Raw genomic sequence first — 20,103 nt, forward strand, 5'->3', positions numbered from 1 at the left:
TCCTGCATATTTTATTCACTCACAAAAAAGAAGAGCAGACTGATCACTCTGTACATTATTTTAGAGTTCATCTGCCTCCTAGTGGTCAAACATCAGCAGATGCACCTTTTCAGTCTGAATGAACATTTGTTGCTTTTTTTATGTGGGGTGCCTTGGATTGCATCATACATCTACATTAGTATCTGACTGTCACTTCAATCTTTAAAAAAAAAAAAAACAACAACAAAGAACAACACAGCTTTCTTTATTTCCCCTTCTCTAATTTTTACCTTACTACTTTTCCCTCTTCTGTTTACATCCCCCACAACCACGCCACTTGTTAGGTCCAGCATTGATATGTAAATTTAGCAATACAAAAACTGAAAAATGAAGATTAATTCTTAAGCAGCCAGACCGCCACTCTGTTTTCCACGATGCTGGACAGGACAAGTAGAAAAACCCACAATTACAACAGTTTTGCAGGTGTTCTCTATGTTGTGGAATTTAATGTCTGAGACAATGAGCTTGGCCTCAGATAACCTTTGGAAAAGTGTCACATTTACTTAACTTGTTCTCCTTTTGCTGAATTACTGGATGTCACCAGGGTAATTTGCTCTGTTTTTAACTTATGTATATAAACATATTACTATTCAAAATATTCAGATTATACAAAATATCTATACATTTCTAAATTGTCAGGTAATCTAATTAGAGACTTTAACAAAACTAGACCAGAGTCATTGCCACTGATCCAGAAAGGTGGGTAGAGCAAGGCCAGGTCATTGGAGCCGACCAGTGAGAACAGATTTAACCTCCCTGGAAGTGGATGGCTCCTGCTACATTATGTCTTTACAGACAACAAGCAAATACAACGAATGAAACAGTTCAGCATTAGTTGTTTTTAATGGAAACCTGAAGGTTTAACCTGTATGAGTGTCTAACATTTCTTTTTCATCTTCGTCTTCATCGTCACAACAGTTTTTAAAAGTCAATTCCAAAACACTTTTTTCATTCAGCAGAATTTACCCCTTTATTTAGTTAGATTGTTTAACCCTTTTAGTTTTGTTCTTTAATTTAGTGAGAGATCTCACTTATGAAACATAATTTGTTATTTAAATCAATTACAACACAAACACCATAAGTGTGTGCCAACAGTTGGACTTATTTATTTTTTGTCATGTCAGGTCAGGCGGCAGGTGTTTTGGGATGTTTGCTCTTATTGTGGTGTTGTCATGCCTTTATTTGGTATTTTGAATTCTTTTTGGTTTACATCGTATGTGATGGAGTGAAAATGACTTTGTGGGTTGGACCAGCTGGACGTCTCTGGGTTGACTTAGCTTTTGGCTGCCAGCTCATCCAGTGCATCCTGGAGCCTGTTCAAAACACAAATGATTCATTTTGAATTGTTAAAATTAAACCACCACCAGAAGTTTGTCTTGAACTTTTCATTCATTGAGCCTACCTGAAGTCTCCACCTTCCAGCAGACTCTTATACGTGCTGATCTCTGCCTCTAGTTTCATCTTCATGTTGAGCAGCGCCTCGTACTCCTGGGTCTGATTCTGGATGTTTGCACGCAGGTTGGTCAGCTCTTCCTCCAGGTGGACGATGATGCTGTTGTACTTCTCCATTTCCATGTTGTTGCGCAGCTCTGTGTTACGTAGTGTGTCTTCTAAAGAGGCTTTCTGATGAAGGAAGGATAAATAGAAAGGTAAAGTTAACACATGAATGTAAACATAAAGGTGTTCTGTGATTCTCAAGGTTTTCAGAATTTACTATTTTCCAGTAATGGACTGAATATCAGCTGCAATGACACTCCAATGGGAGGGTTCGATCTTTTCATGTTTGTGGATAAAATGAAAAAAGGATTAAAAAAAAAACAAAAAAAACTTTTTATGCTTACTAGACTCTGTTGAGATGCAAGTTCAATTTCCAGAGTCTGAATCTGTCTGGATAAATCAGTCTTTTCCATTTGGGCCCCCTGAAGCGCTTCTGTGTTCTGTGATACCTGCGCCTGCACGTCTGCAATCTGACACAGAAAAAGAAAACACGTTGACCAAACAAAATACTCCATGTTTCACCAGAGAGTCTCACGACGGCAGTCTTTCAGCCCTGCATTACCTGATTCTCATGCCAGTGTTTTAGGTCCTCTGCGTTCTTCGCAGTGATCTTCTCATAGCTGGACCTCATGTTCTCCATGACATGGGACAGGTCCTGGCCTTTCGGAGCGTCTACATCCACTTGCACGCCAGACTGGGAGATCTGATTCCTCAGCTCCATTACCTCCTATTTTCAGTGAAGGAATAGAAAATAAGTTAAACATGCAATGATGGTCATTAAAATTTTACATAACTGCACATAATCCAATGCAAATAGTTTTGTTTTTTAAATCATGATTTATATTATTTTGAAGTGACACAGTTTTCTGATTTATTTTTCCTTTTTGCAGCATCTACCTTTTTAAGTTTGCCTGACCTGTAGCGAATAAAAATATTCTCCTGTCCCTGAGAAGCCCTTATCATATTATTCTAACATATGAAAGCAAAATGAACCTGTTTTGAGAGAAAGATAAGGTCATAATTGCAAACCCTTTGTTGACTTTGCAACCAGATAAAACTAAAAAAAACAAAGAAAAAATTCTCACAAGAACAGGCCACTGGAGTTTTCCTTTGCTGGGAGAGATGAGGCTAAAGAAGGGCTCATAAACTTTATTAATTTATTTTGTTAAGAGACTTGAGGTTTGTGGTTTTTTGGAGTTTGTGAAGCCCGAGGAATGATTAAGAGTCTTGCATTAATATAATGTAATGTTTCAATCAGTGTGAGGAGGGAGGTGAGAGGGGGGTTGCAAACAGATCTGAGTTGATGGGCTTCATTTGTTTAAGCTCATAACACATTAATGGAAGTTTTTTGAGAAGAAAGATGACAAAATGAGCAAGAGTCCCATCACAGTGAAAATGGGTTAAAAATAAAACTAAGTTTGGAATCCAGTAATCAATCATTATTTAAAGTGGAACTATTATGTGCATTTCAGGCTAATTTATTTTTATTTCTGAGCCCAAAAGGGCTGGGATTGATGGAGTTATTGTCACAAATGGCTTTATTTACTTCAGACCGACCCTCTCCGTAGGCTGTCAGATCAGCCTGCGGGCAAAACGAGTGGATTGAGACTCTTCCGCATTAAGCCCCGCCTCCCGCCACCGCGCTACACCGGGAGCGCGCACCACACCTGCTTTCGCCGTCATTGTAACGTCTCATAAACAGAAGGATTAGGCTAATATGAACTCAATAAAAAAAAAAAAAAAAAAATACAATGTCAACACATAACATACAGCCCTACATGTTGGAACCTGAATCGGACCCTGAAAACGAAGTGGAAAATAGCAACCCACAGCAACGAATGCAGCAGGATGTCTCTCTTTGGTAAACTCACCAGCCATCGTTGGAAATAACTTTATCCCACGTTTTCCACCCGCCTGATGTATTTGTACATGCCCTTGTTAACCAGTAGAAGGTAACCAATCACCGAACCTTAACCCCCGGGACGTCACAAGGATTACCAAGTAGAAAAAACTCTCTAAACTCTTTTTCATCGCCATGGAAACCGAAGGGAGAGAGTGCTGGAACTCAAACTCAAACTCAAACACGCATTTAGGTGATAAAAAACAGTGCCGTTCACATGTCTGATGAGGATTCAACACTGTAACACTGTAGAAAGCTCAGAAAACTTGAAATACCATAATAGCACCCCTTTAAGGCTGCTGGAAGAAATTAGGGACTCATGATACCAGTACATAAAACCTACAGAATGCTCAGATCCTCTCGTCGGCTGGTGTTGATGTGCAAACACGAGAAAACTGAACAACAATGGGTTGCATGGCAGAACTGCAAAGAGAAAATGGCTACTTTCTGATTATAACACCATTTTCCACGTGCAATTTGCTGAAGACCAGACGGCTATTCAGAAACTGTTTTATAGATAAGTAAAACCAGGACATTTTGCTTTGAATGGGAGGTGTTGTGTTTTGGAGAGAAGAACACATGAAGTAAGTAAGTAAGTAAGTAAATGTTTAGCACCTATGAAGATAAAAACCACACAGTGCTTTACTATAAAACACAAAAACTCAAAACAACATAAAAGAACATAAAATCAAGGAAAAAAATAAGTAAGAGCGGGTTTAAAAAATCTGTTTTTAGCAGCTTTTCAAAAGAGATCACTGAGTCTGCTGGTCCCAGGCTGAGAGGAAGGGAGTTCCACAGGGAGGGAGCCACTGCTGAAAAGGTTCTGTCACCTTTGGTTTGTTTTGCAACCAGCTGACCCTGATCAGCAGATCTCAGAGACTTGCTGGGAACGTAAGGCTTTAAAAGGTCTTCTATCAGTTAAATCAAGTCATAAGAAGCCAAACGACTAAATTGAAGGCAGCCACTGTGAAGTGGAAGCTGTTTTGTGCAAAAACGTGAAGTTACACTTACTGTAAATGTTTACTTTATGTACTGCAAGAAGAAGCATCAAATTTTCATCCCACATGTATTTTATGTTAGATTCTTTTTAGATATGAGCAGATTTTCTAATTTTGACAGTGTTTGGTGTTTTAAAATGAATTTCTATCATTATTTTCTGTCATTATTATCCAAACGTGGAAAATTGCAAAGGAGTCACAAGATCTTAATCACCACGGTAACAACAGAAAACTTTGACTGAGATGAGCTCCACATAATCATGTCTGCATTTACAATAAACTCACATTCTCATGGTTCTTCTTCAAGAAGAGCAGCTCCTCCTTCACAGCTTCCAGCTCATTCTCGATGTTCATCCTGCTCATGTTGGTGTCATCAATGACTTTCTTCAGCCCGGCGATGTCGGCCTCCACCGACTGGCGAATCGCCATCTCATTGTCAAACCTGCACAAGTTTACAGACACAGATGGCATCTTTGCATGTCCTCTCTGAGATGAGCCGCTGGAAGTTACAGATCAGGCGCAAACATACACGAGGAGTATAGTTAAACCACATACTTCACTTTGAAGTCATCGGCGGCGAGACGGGCGTTGTCAATCTGGAGGACATACTGAGCGTTCTCCACGATTTTATCAAAGATCTGGACAGAAAAAGTCAAGAACCAGAGCATTTATTTAATCATTTAACATCCTCTGAAATGATTTAATTTAAAGCCCATTTGCCCTGAAATTATTCTGCCCTTTGAGACGTAATTGTGTTTTCCTCACCTCATGACTGCGATCAGTTCAGATACCCAACAGATTTTACAACATAGTATCCATGGTAACAGCATGTAATAAAAGAGGAATCATAAACTTAAGTACAGGAAGAGAGGGGATGTTCCTGTGCCAAACTGGATCTGGTTTGTTTTAGTGTTGCTATAGAAATGGATTTCCTGCCTGAAAAAGAAGTTTCTTCTTCTCTCCAGTGTCCAGCCAGCTGCTCTGTTGCCGTCAAACGTTGTTTCACTGGAAGCCACTGGATATTTTAGAGTTCATATATGTGGAAATTCTGAATGCATGAATGTGTTGAACATTTCACGTGACCACGGCATCCTGTAACACGTCCCTTTATGTGCCACGAAACACTAAGTGCCACCATCAGTGTGTCATTTTGTGATATTGAAGTACTGGTCTTTGCAGAGGAATGTGACATTTGACTCCACAGACTGGAGCTGATTGTTATACAACCACAGCTCTGCATGCAAATGTGTGCTCACTCTGGCAGTGTGTGTGTGTGTGTGTGTGTGTGTGTGTGTGTGCGTGTACCATTACCACACATCTGCTTTGCATTTACTCCCTCCTACACCAGCATATGCTTGTACAATCATCATCTAACAAGCAGAAGTATTTGGAAATGCTCTTGTTTGTTGGTTGTCTGAGAGCTTTCCAGTTAGTCTCTCGTGATCCTCGTGTTTGTGATTCATCAGAGGAAGTTCTGGCATTGAAGAGTTTTATAGGGGGAGGGTTAAAGCTTTGCAACCACACCCTTTATTCTCTTGCTAGAAATTTGATAACTTAGAAAGGAAATACTACCCATTCTTAGCTTTTAATTATTGGAATTATATAAAGATCCAACACACAGATGCTAAAATAGATCTTCTTTTTCAACAAGGCAAGACACACATCATTGAATGCGTTCACTAATTTTCATATTAGATGTCAAATAGCAAATTACATCTTTATTGTCTCATTGTCTGTATCATTAGTGTGTTGCTATAATTCTCACCTGTTTGCGTAGATCATCTATGATGGGCTCATATTTGCTGTAGTCTCTCGTGTCAGGACCCCCTTTCTCCAGGGCCTCCCTGATTTTCACCTCCAGCTCTTTGTTAGCTTGCTCCAGGTTCCTCACTGTCTCCAGGTAGTTGGCCAGGCGGTCATTCAGGTTCTGCATGGCCCCCTTCTCATTGCCCAGGATCCCAGAACCGGCACTGGCATTAGTTGTAGCACCGAAGCCTGCGCCCATGCCACCACCCATGCCACTGCTCAGCCTGAAGGCACTTGAGGAAGATACAACTGGAGCACCAGATCGCAGGGAAGATGAAGAGGTGGAGGAGATGCGGGCACCTTGTCCACCAGCACCACCGTAAATGCTGGCAGCACGGTACTGCGGGGCAGAGTGGGTCAGGGAGATCCTCGCAGAAGGTATCTGCTGGATGCTGGAGTTTCTGAAGCTCATTCTGGACATGGTTAGGCTTGGCAGAGGATGAAGAGAAAAATGAGATGTAGACGCTCGCTGCTGGCCGGCTTAGAAAGTGACGCTGGCAGCTGAAAGTGGAGAACTTATACTCCTGCCTCTCTCCCCCAGTAACAGCTGGCCTTTTAGACCCTGCCCACTTCAGCATTGGTTTCCTGTTCCCTCTCACTGCTCGCTCTTTCTATCAGAATTACTTCCTTTTTCTTTTTTTTTTTTAAACAAAACCTACAATCTATTTTCTGTCTCCAAGGAGATGTGTGAGGCATATTTAGTTGTGTAAACACTTTGGAGCAGAGAGAGCAGACGGAACGACACACATAGACCACAGCTCAAAGCAAATGAATAAAGAAGCAGCAACTATTTTTTTTCTTCAGGAAAAATTCAAGGCTTCAGTCAGAGGAATATAAGTGGGATTAAAACAAAACGATAAGCGGTGGAAGATTTGGGACATAGTGACTTTTACTTTAAAAGCGTGCCACAAAATTCTTGTGGCTTGTCCATAAAAAGCCTACATGTACCAGCTGCTGCATAGTTTCTAAGTTTGTGGTCACCAAGGCCCCAAAACAAAGAGACTTCACCAGCTTTCCTATCTAAGCTAAACTGAACACTGAAGGTTGAACAGGAGGCCAAATCAGCCCAAACTGATTTACTCTAAAACACACCGAGGATCTGAATCAAATTCATATATTGTAAATAGGACGAAGAGAAGAATGAAACCTGACAATGTTAAAAAGACGAAACTTATACTTCAGGTATATCAAAAGACTCCACAGGGGATTAGAAACAGCAAAGGTTAGATGATACTTTGCTCAGAATACAATTGAGATGAAACAAAAGCTGCCCTCATTCATCCTTCACACTATGTTCACATTTCTTCACAAATCAGTCACGGAGGATTTTGAACAATTATCTTTGAAGCCACATCCGAGGTTCCTTTTCAGGAGCTCATTCATGCATTATAAAGAGTGATCCTTTTCTCTCTTTGTTTGGGAAGATCAGAAAAAGCATCATGCGCTTCTCATAGCATTTAAAAGTCTGACTCGTAAACATGTCTTAATCGACAGAGATGCAGAAACGAGACATCATTTTCCTGCACTTAAAACTGTTTCAACATCACCTTGGTGAGGTTTAAGTGAGCTTAAAGTTGTAGCCAGACAGGATTGTTGCACTAAGTCTGAGAGGATAAAGCCACATGATCCTCGCAGAGTGGGGAAACTCCAAAGACTTTGCAACACCCTCCTGACCTCCCATGTGGCCATGTTCTTTTTCTTTTTACACTTAAATTCACCTTCATGGTCGAGCAGCTTTTACTATATCACAAGTCTCTCACCACCTCCTCCTAGTCAGTAACTATTTGTTAATTATTTCTTATAACATATCCAGAAGTAGACAGTAACAACTTTACAGAGTTGGAAAGAAATGACTACATGCAGGTTGCAGGAAAGATGAATTCAGTCAGCATGACTCATACCTCATGACAGTGTCACAACTGTCTTATTTGTTTGCGTGTGTGTTGGCAACGTTTGTTTCGCCGCAGACACCAAAGCAAACCAGAAGTTTAAAAAAAAAAAAGGAAAACTACTAAAAGAAACTTGCCCAACAGCTGTAACAAACATATCTAAACAGCATATTGAAAGCAGATACGCCTTTCTGTTCATCCCTGCTTCCATCTTTCATTGATTTCTTTGTCTTTTTTGACACCAGTAAGGAAGTTTCTAAGTTGTACAATATTTTTCAAAAGATAAGACAGAGGATGAAAGAAAAAAAAAAGAAGAAAACGGAGCAAATTGGAGCTCATGAATCACAGTGACACACAGCAGGAATCTGGAAATTACTAGTAAAAGGAGCTGAAACGCTTCACAAGTCTTGGACACTTGCCATATTATGGCAGTTCTCAGCCTGGCGTTGCCTTGAATGAATTCACTTCCATCCATTTTCCCCTTCAAGCAGTTTCAGTGGGGAAGAATCCCTCTCACATGCTTCTATAAACAGTAAATTGTACATTTGCATGAATGCATATGCATACATAAAGCTTTCTCTGAAGCATGAAGGAATGCTAACAAGGACACGACTGTGACACATTCTTACTCACTTCCTTTGGTCCTCCCTTCTCTGCTCATTCCTGCCTTTCTCACTCCCTCACTGACCCAAGAAATAAAAGGAAAAAACACAGGAAACTATCTTTTTATTCCTTATATAAATCCGTTTAGACACACATTTAAGTTTGTCTACATATAAGCACATCTATTCTAGTTTTATGGTCATTGGTGGGTGTTAGGGTCACACATCACAGCTTAGTGAAATGTGTCGACTACAAGGCATTTTCTCTGTGGGATGTCATGTCCATTTCTAGCTCAAAGACATTTCACAGAAACACATAAAAGGAGTGGATGGTCAGGGAGTCACTTCCATGTCCTGAATTAATACAAGTTATCAGTTTGATTCAAGAAAGGAAACATGGTAATAAAGAAGAGACTGACAATTTGGGAATTGTCAGTCAGTTGTAAATGTCTATCAGTTGTAAATATTTAGTGAGTAAACTGACATAGTCACATTAAAGGGGAAAATTATTAATGTGCCGTTTTATTTAAAATTTCCCAAACCATAGAAATGAAAAGAGAATCACATAACCACCACATGGACACTCGATCTGTTATTTATGGGGTTTAATCATATTAGTTATGGGGTTCTCTGTTAGTCGGATGTTTGTGGATCAGCTGATAACGACTAACTGAACCCGCAGATTTCACAGATGCTGCAGAAACTGCACCTCATTTGTTCTGCATTGAAACACTTTTAAAGTTTAACAACAAAGCTGCATCTAATGTTTATGCTGATGAAATCATATTTTATTAATCTACCATGTTTTAAAAATAAGTCCTTTTTTAAAAAAATTTTTTACTAGAAAATATACAATCTTAACTGGTAAAGTTTGGGAAAGTTGGTGTACTGGTGGCCTGAGGTGACTGATAGGTCACTTAAGTCGGACTGCAATGTCTTTTCACCAGAATCCCGACACCACTTTGAAGTAAGACTAAATTATTTCCTAGCTAGTCAATAAAGTTCTGTAAACAGGCTAATAACCCCCTTTTTTTTTTTTTTTTTTTTTTTTTAAATCTTTATTTGATCGGGACAATGCTCCATGAATGATGGAACATACTACAGCATTTTAACCAAGGCTAATTTTCCATGCCCGTCCATAGTTGGGCTTTTACATGATACAAGTATACACAGTTGCATTGCAAAATTAAAATTATATACACAAATGTGCCTTTATATGTACATACAAAATACAAATATGTAAACAAAAACCTGATGTTAGCATGAAGCTACATGTCGATGCTTGTAGTCATGGTAGAGATAAATTTGTTGATAATGTTGGGAGACCGATATCTATGTGTATAAACATCCCACATTATATTTGTGGCATGTAATAGGTTTATAGTTTTCATTTCACTTTATTATTTTATGTAAATGCAGTTGTCATAAAAGGGACTCATGTTGAACATATTTAGTAAATTTTTTTATTGATTACTAGAGTTAATTATATTGAATTGGTCTTTTTCTTTAAAAGTGCCTTTAGGTAACTTTGTGTCTAACTGGTGTGAAACAAAAAAAAGCTGAATTTAACTGAAATGAATTAAACTGAATTAAATTAATTCATTCATTTTCTGAACTGCTTAATCCAATTCTGGGTCGCGGGGAAGCTGGAGCCTATCCCAGCTGGCTTTGGGCGACAGGCAGGGTACACCCTGGACAGCTTGCCAGTCCATTCACCACTCACGCTCACACTCACTCCTATGGGCAATTTAGAGTAACCAATTAACCTAACATCATGTCTTTGGACGGTGGGAGGAAGATGGAGTACCCAGAGAGAACCCACGCATACATGGGGAGAGCATGCAAACTCCACACAGAAAGGCCACTGACCAAACCCCTCCCCAGCCAAGGATCGAACCCGTGACCTTCTTGCTGTTAACCACTGTGCCACCGTGCAGCCCTTTACATTAAATCAATTGAATTGAATTGAATTGAATTGAATTGAATTGAATTGAATTGAATTGAATTGAATTGAATTGAGACTTTTGCTCAAAATCTGCCGGGATAGGCTCCAGCTTCCCCGCAACCATGGATTGGATTTCGCGGTTAGGAAAATGAATGAATGAATTGACTAATTTAAAAGCTAAATTTCTTCTTACAAATTTAAACAAAGTGTTTATGATGGAGAGCTGGCTGATAAAATGTTAATCTCAAAAGTCAAATAAAGGGAATCAAAATATTCTTACTTTTAACATTTTATGTGTGTGTTTGTCTATCTGAAAGTCTCCTTAATAACCAACGTATTGAACCTTGAGAATGCACTTTTAAGAAAATCAAATGCTTGAAAAAAATCAGTGGATTTAATTTTTTGCTCACTGTGAATCTTTGCATCCAGTTTCATTGTAATCCATCATGTAGTTGTTCAGATTGGTGAGTCTAGAATAGCGACAGATGGGTGGATGGACGCTGTCTTCCATGTGGTTTACATGGTGGTTACAAACTGGAATTATTCGGTATGGATCAAGTTTCATGAGTAGCTCCTGATCAATAAAAAGCTCCGTTAATAATGTGGAATTCCTTAAGTTCTGCTTGCTTTGTTGAAAACATTGAACAACATGATCCAGTCACTAGAGGGCATGAGTCTCACATTTAGAGGACCCGGTCGTGGGAGGAGAAGAGGAAGCTCCATGCAGACACTTGATTTGAATGTGCTGAGTGTCCTCAGCTCTGAGGTAAACGCCTTGCAGAGATTTCATCCAGATCTGTTGCACGGTTTCTGTTTGAACAGACGTTACAGACTGAAGCAGGAGATGACTTTTTTTATAGCATTCTCATAGCTCTGAAGGTTTGGCTCCTGAATTTTACAGACAAAGATAAACTATTTCCATCCCTTTTTGTCTTTTCCCCAGTTTATAGTGTAGTTTTCTGTTTAACAATGTGATTTCCTTTTCAGTTTTCTCATGGTGTTTAGCAGTTTATTTAATGATACAATTATGTGTATTAGAATGTATTATGTGTTGTGAACTGTGTTTACAACACAAATAGTTTTGTTTGTTAACATCATTGTGGACTTTCATTCATCCCTCCCAGTCCTTACCGAACATCCCAGTCATGCAACAGATTTATTCCCTATCTTTGCTAATTGTCTTCTCGTATACCCTCCTCACCATCCCTCCTCTCTGACTTGTCGCATGTATGTGTCTCTCTCAGCACATTCCTGCCTCAGTGTGTCATTTAGCAGCTTCACACAAACGAACATCCTTGGCCTCTCAGGAGACCTAAGGTTGAGAGGGTAAGCTTTTAAAATCCCCCCTTTTTGCTTTCCTCATGCTCATGAAATGAAGAATGATCTTTGGAAATGAGAACAGCAACTTTAATCTTATTTAATGCTCTTAAATGTCACATAACTGCAGCTTGAGTTAACATTTGGCCTCTGTTTGTAAGGCAGAGTTAAGTCAAACAGCGCAAACTGGACAACTTCTACATATATGGTTGCCTCCGAGTCCAGCACAAGCGCTTCATTGTGAAGCATCACGTCACTATTTGCAACTTGCCAAGCAAAACATGCATTTTTTTTTTTGTTTTCTCCAAAGCCTGAAAGCCTTTCAGGTTGTTTTATTTTTCACCAAATCTGCCCCATTTGCCTGTTCACATTTCGAGGCAATGTGATTTGGCTCCTCTCATTTGCTGTTAGATAACTGGAATTATTACGAGGAAAACGACAGAATGGATGAGTGGTGGAAACGCTGGTTGGTTCCACAACGGCCGGTGAACTGCCTAGAAAAGCTCATGAGTCATAAATCTGCCTGGTGACGAATGAATCAGGATTTCCAAAGAGCGGCACGACGAATGGGTCATGAGAAAACGACAAGGGTCTATCTGAGATGTTTATCAGTCTTTCTATGGGTGGGTGCAGCTGTTTTAGAGTAAGGTGGGGTTGGAGATAAAGAAGAAAGACAAGAGTATTTGCTCTTCACCTGTATGATATGACAGGAATTCTTACTGTGTGTGCATGCAAAGTTCAGTTTGGTTCATCGACTGCAGCTGATAATAAAAACATCCTGCAAAATGAGCCAAATAATTATCAGTTTGGCTCATTTTTAAATGAAATTCTCAATTAATTATGTTTTTGTTGCATTTTTCTGCATTTTTTTTAATGATTAATGTTTATTTCAGAATTTTTTGGCTACATGAATCATCCAAAACCCAAAGTGTTATAAAAGTAGGTGATATGAAATGGGTAAAATGTTTTCTCCCATGGTTATAGGACATACACCATGGTGACTGGGCACCAGTAGGAAAAGAACCTCACACTGGACAACCACAATTCACCTTGCCATATGTCATGCCTATGAGAAGTGAAAAGTAGAGGAGAGAGTCGTAAAATTATAAGGTTGTTCATTATAACCAAGGTTTGACTTTTTGTGTGTGTAAAATGTGACTTGTTGTGTGTGCATCATGGATCTGAATGAACATTTATAGTTGTGAAGTAGATAGACTGGCCGCTGTGAAAATGTGTGTGTGTGTGTGTGTGTGTGAAGGCGAACAAACTTGTGAGTTTGCTTGTGTTTCTGCAGCAGCTTTACAGAAACAACAAGAAAAAAAACTGAAGACTTTTGTGTTTTTAACGTGCTGTAAATGTGTAACATGATGCAGTTTTCAACTTGCCTCATTTCTCCCCCCCCCTCTCCCTCATCATCCCTCACTCCCCTACTGACGACACCAGCCAATCCCACCTCAGTAGGGTCCCACCCCCCCCTCTGATAAATACCACAGAGGACCAGGGAGGGTCTATCTGCCTGACTCTCCTTCCCTCAGCAGAGTCTCTTCTCCTCTCACACCACCTCATCTGTGACCATGTCCGTCAGAGCCATAAAGACCACCACTCTGTCCACTGTGTCGTCCTCCAGGGGCCCCACCCAGGGCTACAGCAGCCGCTCCTTCTCCGGCTATGGAGGCCGAGGTGTGGGGAGTGCCGGGCAGAGCTACGCTGTGCGAAGCTCTTATGGAGGGGTGGGCAGCAGTGGTGCTGCTGTGACTGCGGGGGGATTTCAGGTGGCTGGCGGCTTTGCTGCCAGGGGATCCGGACAACGAGGAGGTGGAGTGGAGTTTGGCTATGTGGGATTTGGTGGAGGCATGGGAGGTGGCATGGCCAATGATGTGGGGGCCCCCATCACAGCGGTGACTGTGAACAAGAGCCTGCTGGCACCCTTGAACTTGGAGATTGACCCCACCATCCAGGTGATCCGCACCCAGGAGAAGGAACAGATCAAGGTTCTGAACAACCGCTTTGCTTCTTTCATCGACAAGGTCAGTCCGCCCAACGTTCACCTGTTGTCAAAACTTACTGTCAGAGCAGGAAATGCTGTGATTGACAGACATGCTGCAGCACAGGACATAAAAGCTGCAAAACGAGCAAACTGAACAGCCTGACGTAACTGTTGAGATGCTAAAGATAGACAAGGATAAGAAAAAGGAGGAATGCAGAGGAAATGAAAGCACTGTGAGTCAAAATGGGGATCGAGAAAAGAGCACGAGTTTCAGGACTGAGATCATCCCTGAGAAAATTCCAACTAAAGCAACACTGTTTATAACAATGTTCCAGCTGTGAAGTTCTTCTGTCGGGGATATTCCTCAAACGTTTCCACTCTGAACTATGATAGCAGAGCTGGATCCAGGCCTGACATGAAGAGCAGCATATGTTTTGCTTGAAGGGTTTTCCTTAAAGCAATTTCCTGTAAAAGTGAGTTGCAGTGAAGGCAGAGAAAACTTCAGGTGTCTTCATCTGATGTGCAATGTCCAAAGCTTATTGCATCCATGTGCAGCCTGGACAAACACAAACTAAAACAGCTCAAATTGTTAAATAAAAGATTGTTGGAGATGAGCTTACTCCAAAAAAATGGGTTGAATAACAGCAAAAACTTGATCATGCTCATCTTATTAGACCATAAAACAGTTAATAAAGCCATTTACCTGATAGAAGGATAGATAGTTGTTAAAAACCATCCCCTAACATGATTAATTAGATGTCAGCACGTGAACTAAAAACATCTCACTCATTTACAGACAGTTTTTTGACTGATGACATGGCATTCCTCACTTATCTGCTTATCTGCTTCGAGGCAGACACGTCATGCAGACAAGGAGCTAACTTGTAAATCAATCTTCAGATGTTTAAACAAAGCCCCTGCTCCCACTGCTCCTGTTGCCATTGTGCTACGGCACAAACACACACCGATCTGTGTGTGCCTCATGGTGTTTGCTGAGCGGTACAAGGACACCGCCCAGGGTCACGATGCTGAAAGGAAAAGTTGTAAGGGGGCAGCTGGGACACAGTGCCACATTGTGTTGAAGTGGATCAGTAAGGGTTAAAGCCAAGAGATGAGGAACTGATGTGACATTTCAAGGCTGCCGGCGGAGGAACAAGTTCATTTAGTCTGCTTCCCTTTTTGTTGTCTATTAGAAAAAGCAGCAACTCCCACTCTTCACATTCATCCTTCATCCATTTCTATAATCTCACATGTTTTCTCTGCAACACAAACACAGGAAAAGAACCTCTTTTTTAAAGCAAATGTACAAAAACATGCATTTATCCCCCTTTTGTTTGCTTGGTGCTTCTCTGTCTTCAGGTACGTTTCCTGGAACAGCAAAACAAAATGCTTGAGACCAAGTGGAAGCTCCTGCAGGAACAAACCGTGTCTCGCTCCAGCATCGACAGCATGTTCGAGGCCTACATCGCAAACCTCCGCAGGCAGCTGGACAACTTGGGCCATGAGAAAGTCAAACTGGAGTCTGACCTTCATAACATGACTGGTCTGGTGGAGGATTTCAAAAACAAGTGAGCGGAAAAGCTTAAAGTGGCTTCTTTTATTACAAGTTTTTTTTTTAAACCCTTCGATGCATCATGTCCACCACAGTGGACACCCATTTAAAGGCTGTTTTTTAGTATATTCATAAGTGGGGTGGTATGTTTGCAATTTTGCCATTTAAGTAGACATTTGGAGTCACCAAACACACTGCCACTCACTGAAGAATCAACAAATACAGTTCAAAAGGTCATATTTATATTTACACATAATTACTAAGTTTACCTCAGTAATAAACAGGACAAGAAAATTATGCTAGTCAATTTTTTTTTAGAATATTTCTATTGTATAAGTATTGCAATATATAATTTTATAAGGATTTCTTTAGAATAGATCAAATAAATAAACTAAATAAAAAGTTCAATAATAATAAAGACAAAGAAAAGCATCTCTGTCTGTAGAAGTAAAATTTTGTGTGGAAAAAATGTGGCATTGTTTGTTTTAATAATTTATACATCCGAGGGTTAACCAAACATAGCACAGCTTCACTGTCATCAGACAATCATTTGATTGGTGTTCATTCATTTTTTGGGAATATTATAATCTTATTATACAAAATATATCATCATGTTGCTTTGTACCTTTGAGTAGCACTGCATGCTTTCTAGGAAGTGTTGAAAAAAGCAGATTTTTGACCAAATTAAATGATATATGACCTTCTGATATTTAAGATTTTAACAAATCCCCCTGATGGCTGATGAAGCCAAAAAATTCTGACTATTACCAGAAATCATTTAGAAAGAAATTAAATAATAAAACGTCATTTAAAAGTTGTTTCAACAACATCTCCTTCTTCTGACTCAGGTATGAGGATGAGATCAACAAGCGAAATGAGTGTGAGAACAACTTTGTTGTCATGAAGAAGGTTTGTGGGTTTTTTTCTTTCACAATAAAATCCCACAATAGCCTATTTTTATCTTCATGGCCAAATTTAACAACAAACGTTCTGAACGTTGTCTTTCACACCGCAGGACACAGACGCAGCTTACATGGTCAAAGTGGAGCTGGAGGCCAAGCTGGACGCGCTCTCGGATGAGATTGAGTTCCTGAGGCAGATCTATGATGCAGTAATAACCTGCTTTTAGCTTCACACCTCCAAATGAAACTGAAGCTTCTTCTTCCTGTGTCTGAATGAATTTGTGATCTTGTGCAGGAAATCAATGAGCTGCAGAGCCAAATCAAAGACACATCTGTTGTGGTTGAGATGGACAACAGCCGCAACCTGGACATGGACGCTATCATTGCGGAAGTGCGCGCTCAGTATGAAGAGATAGCCAGCAGGAGCAGAGCAGAGGCCGAGTCTTGGTACCAAAACAAGGTGGGAATGCATGTTTTAGTTAGAACCTTCAACCAGTCAAGCCACACTGGTTCATTTCTTTCTTTCTCATTTGTAAAAGTGTAAGTTCACGTTGCATGAAACAAGCTTCAGAAGCTGATTACTCACCTAAAACCTTTAACTTTATGTCTGAAAAGCTGCTTGTTCTGATGGAAATGTGCCTTCTTCACATTCACGTTAGCTGTACTGGTCAGAATACTTTCACACTGCAAAAACTCAGCCTTAAAAAACAAGAAAAAATATACAAAAAATTAGGTAAATGTTGCTTAAAATAAGATAAATTATCTGCCAACAGAACAATAAAAATTGGCTTGTCAAGACTTCCCAAAACAAGTTAAAATACTCTTAAAACAAGAGGAATTCTCTGGCATAAAAACTAAGAACTATCTTACCTTTAAAAAAATAAGCATATGTGTACTCAATTTCAGATTTTTAATCTTACTTAGATTTCAGTTTTTGCAGTGCATGTCTTTCCCATTTGGCTGTCGACTGTTTACTGAATCATAGAAATTTCAGATTACATGATGGTTACTCCCGTATGTAACCTTCAGCTTCCTCCAGCTTCATGTTTCTATCATTGCCCTTCGACAAAGCAGCTGTTGTTCAGATTCATTTGACACTTAAAAAAAATGGTAGCAAGACCAGAGGTTCACCAACATTTCAAGCCACACACACATACACGCACACATCCTACTGCTACGTGATTCATTGTGTGATATATCAAATAGGTCATCCTGCATTCATCTTTTAATTGCAAGGCAGGACTATTGTCAGAATCTTCATGAAAAAGGAGGAAAAGTGTTTTTCACAGCCGTAACAAGGCATCTAGATGCCATTAATCTGCTTCTCTCGCAAAGAAAATGCAGAATTCACATTTTTAATACTACATGTGTACTAATTTTGTTGTTTATGCATTATTTCTTTGGAAAAGTTTGTATTAATGGTATAATTTTGTTAGCCCTGATAAAAATCTCAAAGTTGTTTGATAAATGTAGATTATATATATATATTTTGCAATAATCCACTAGTTTAAGAACTGTTAGCATTTCATACTGGATCTTTGAAGAGTTTTTTTTATGCTTTCTTTTTAAACTGTTTATTTTGCAAGCTTGAGAAACACCTCCAATTTGCATGAATGATTTATTAAAAATAAATAAATAAAATGTAAGAATATCTACTACAATGCGGTGAAAAGCAAACACAAGCAGCACCTGATGAGTAGACCTGATCTTTGCTTTCATGATGTTGTTTCCTCTGACCGCCATAGTACGCAGAGATGCAACAGTCAGCAGGACGATACGGCGATGACCTGAAGTCAACCAGGGCTGAAATCGCTGACATGAACCGCAAGATCATGAGGCTCCAGTCTGAAATTGACATGATTAAAGCCCAGGTGAGGGATGAAGTTGAAGTTTTATAAACTCAGAGATGTTTTACTGCAACATGATTCTGGGCTTTTGTTTATCATTTAAATCATTTATTACATTCTGCAGTAATATGGAACCTTTTTCATGTTGTATTATCAGCACTTTGAAAGCTTTTGGATCACATCCTACTCTTTGTGTCTTCCTCCACTCTTAGCGAAACAGTCTGGAAGCTCAGATTGCAGAAGCTGAGGAGCGGGGCGAGCTGGCAGTGAAGGATGCTAAGCTCCGCGTCAGAGAGCTGGAGGAGGCTCTGCAGAGAGCCAAGCAGGATATGGCCCTGCAAGTCCGCCAGTACCAGGAACTGATGAACGTGAAGTTGGCTCTGGACATTGAAATAGCTACTTATAAGAAACTGCTTGAAGGCGAGGAGAGCAGGTAAACTAGGGCTGTGTGTCTTCATGTGGCAGTGATAACAACTGCATCAACACAACTCAGTGTCTCAATTGTTTGCTTTTTTTAAAAAAATTTCTTCTGCTTCTACAGGTTAGCAACCGGAATCAAGACCAGTGTGACTAAGCAGACTGGTAAGTCAGTATTTTACCCAAATTCCAATGACTTTGGGACGTTGTGTATTCAGCTGAATATTCAACTGAACTACAAAGACAAGATATTTAGTACATGGGTGTCATGACTGGGTATAAAAGGAGGCTCAGTTATTCATAAGCAGGGATGGGGTGAAATTCACCACTTTGTTAACAACTACATGAGCAAATAGTCCAACAGAACAGCATCACTCAAGGAATTTATGGACTTCAAGTTTATCGGTTTGAGCATTAAATATCTTGTTTTTGTAATGGATTAAATTAAATTAGTTGCAGATGTAACAACAATGTAATTATAAAGTATTTCTTATACAATAAGTGTGAAAAAAGAATTTGACAAATACGCACATTTGAGACGAGATGCGACTTGTTTCTTTTGTTCTGATGCATAAGTAGCAAAAGCTTTAATTTAATCATCTTCCTCTCGATATGTAGCGATGAACTACAGCTCCTTCAATCTGGAGAGCTCTCGCATCCCATCCTATGCCAGCTCTTCCTATGATGGAATCAAGTCAAGCAGCGGTTCAGTGTCTGCCATCGAAGGAGCGACGGTGAAGAGCACCACAGTGACCAAGACCGAAACTGTGGAGATCAAGACGGAGGAGAAGCAGAAAGAAGCAACTGAAGAGTCGGTCACTGCAGAAGAGAAGGAGCAGGAGCAGGCGGAAGCTGTGGAAGCTGTGGTTGAAGAGTGATGCCTTCATAATGGTTTAACAAAATGGTTTAGCAAAAATGATCAGGAAAAAAGAAAAAAATGTCTCACTTTACCCCTTTTTCTGCTCCTCTTCTGCCTTCTGCACCACCCTGATTCATCCAGCAGGTGGCAGCGCTGCAAAGCAAAGCTGTCGTGGAACCTGCAATGAAAAGAAGCCTCCCTCACAAAGAGCAGTAACTGAATTCCTCATGACTTTTCTGTTTGGGCAACACCTGAAAGCCTGTTTCAACAACAATAAATCAGCTTCAAACAGAAGAAGCTTTTTTGTCTTTTGTTGTGAATTATTGCACAAATCCACTGGATATCACATGTGAGCGTCCTGAAATGACTTCTTGTCTAGTATATCGATGCACTTACTCACACAACAAGTTTGACTTTTAACAGATTTTCACAGAGAAAGTAAACAGCAAAGTGGTTGATGGTTGATTCTCCTGAAACACCCGACAAGCCCCAGCCTGCTACACTCCAGTTACATATGACACAATATGTCCATCATGCCGTTTTCAA

At 39.9% G+C, this 20,103-nt stretch overlaps 2 protein-coding genes across 2 annotated transcripts; one reads left to right on the forward strand and one right to left on the reverse strand.

The window, feature by feature from the left end:
• On the reverse strand, positions 1-6,695 carry LOC306756864 (keratin, type I cytoskeletal 18-like). Its single transcript, XM_079241764.1, has 7 exons — positions 6,200-6,695; positions 4,990-5,072; positions 4,720-4,876; positions 2,099-2,263; positions 1,881-2,006; positions 1,442-1,662; positions 1-1,352 (listed from the first exon to the last, which is right to left on the reverse strand). Exons 1-7 carry the CDS (start codon positions 6,659-6,661, stop codon positions 1,313-1,315), a joined length of 1,254 nt encoding a protein of 417 aa, XP_079097890.1. The 5' UTR covers positions 6,662-6,695; the 3' UTR covers positions 1-1,312.
• A 6,872-nt stretch (positions 6,696-13,567) lies between these two features.
• LOC306757217 (keratin, type II cytoskeletal 8-like) lies at positions 13,568-19,765 on the forward strand (the record flags this gene model as incomplete). The annotated part of the gene is made up of 9 exons (XM_079242182.1): positions 13,568-14,020; positions 15,340-15,548; positions 16,381-16,441; positions 16,548-16,643; positions 16,730-16,894; positions 18,180-18,305; positions 18,494-18,714; positions 18,823-18,863; positions 19,317-19,765. 9 exons carry the CDS (start codon positions 13,568-13,570, stop codon positions 19,574-19,576), a joined length of 1,632 nt encoding a protein of 543 aa, XP_079098308.1. The 3' UTR covers positions 19,577-19,765.
• Between the last annotated feature and the right edge of the window lie 338 nt (positions 19,766-20,103).

Source organism: Telmatherina bonti (genome assembly GCF_933228915.1).
Source record: "Telmatherina bonti genome assembly, chromosome: 6".
Classification (NCBI taxonomy): Eukaryota; Metazoa; Chordata; class Actinopteri; order Atheriniformes; family Telmatherinidae; genus Telmatherina; species Telmatherina bonti.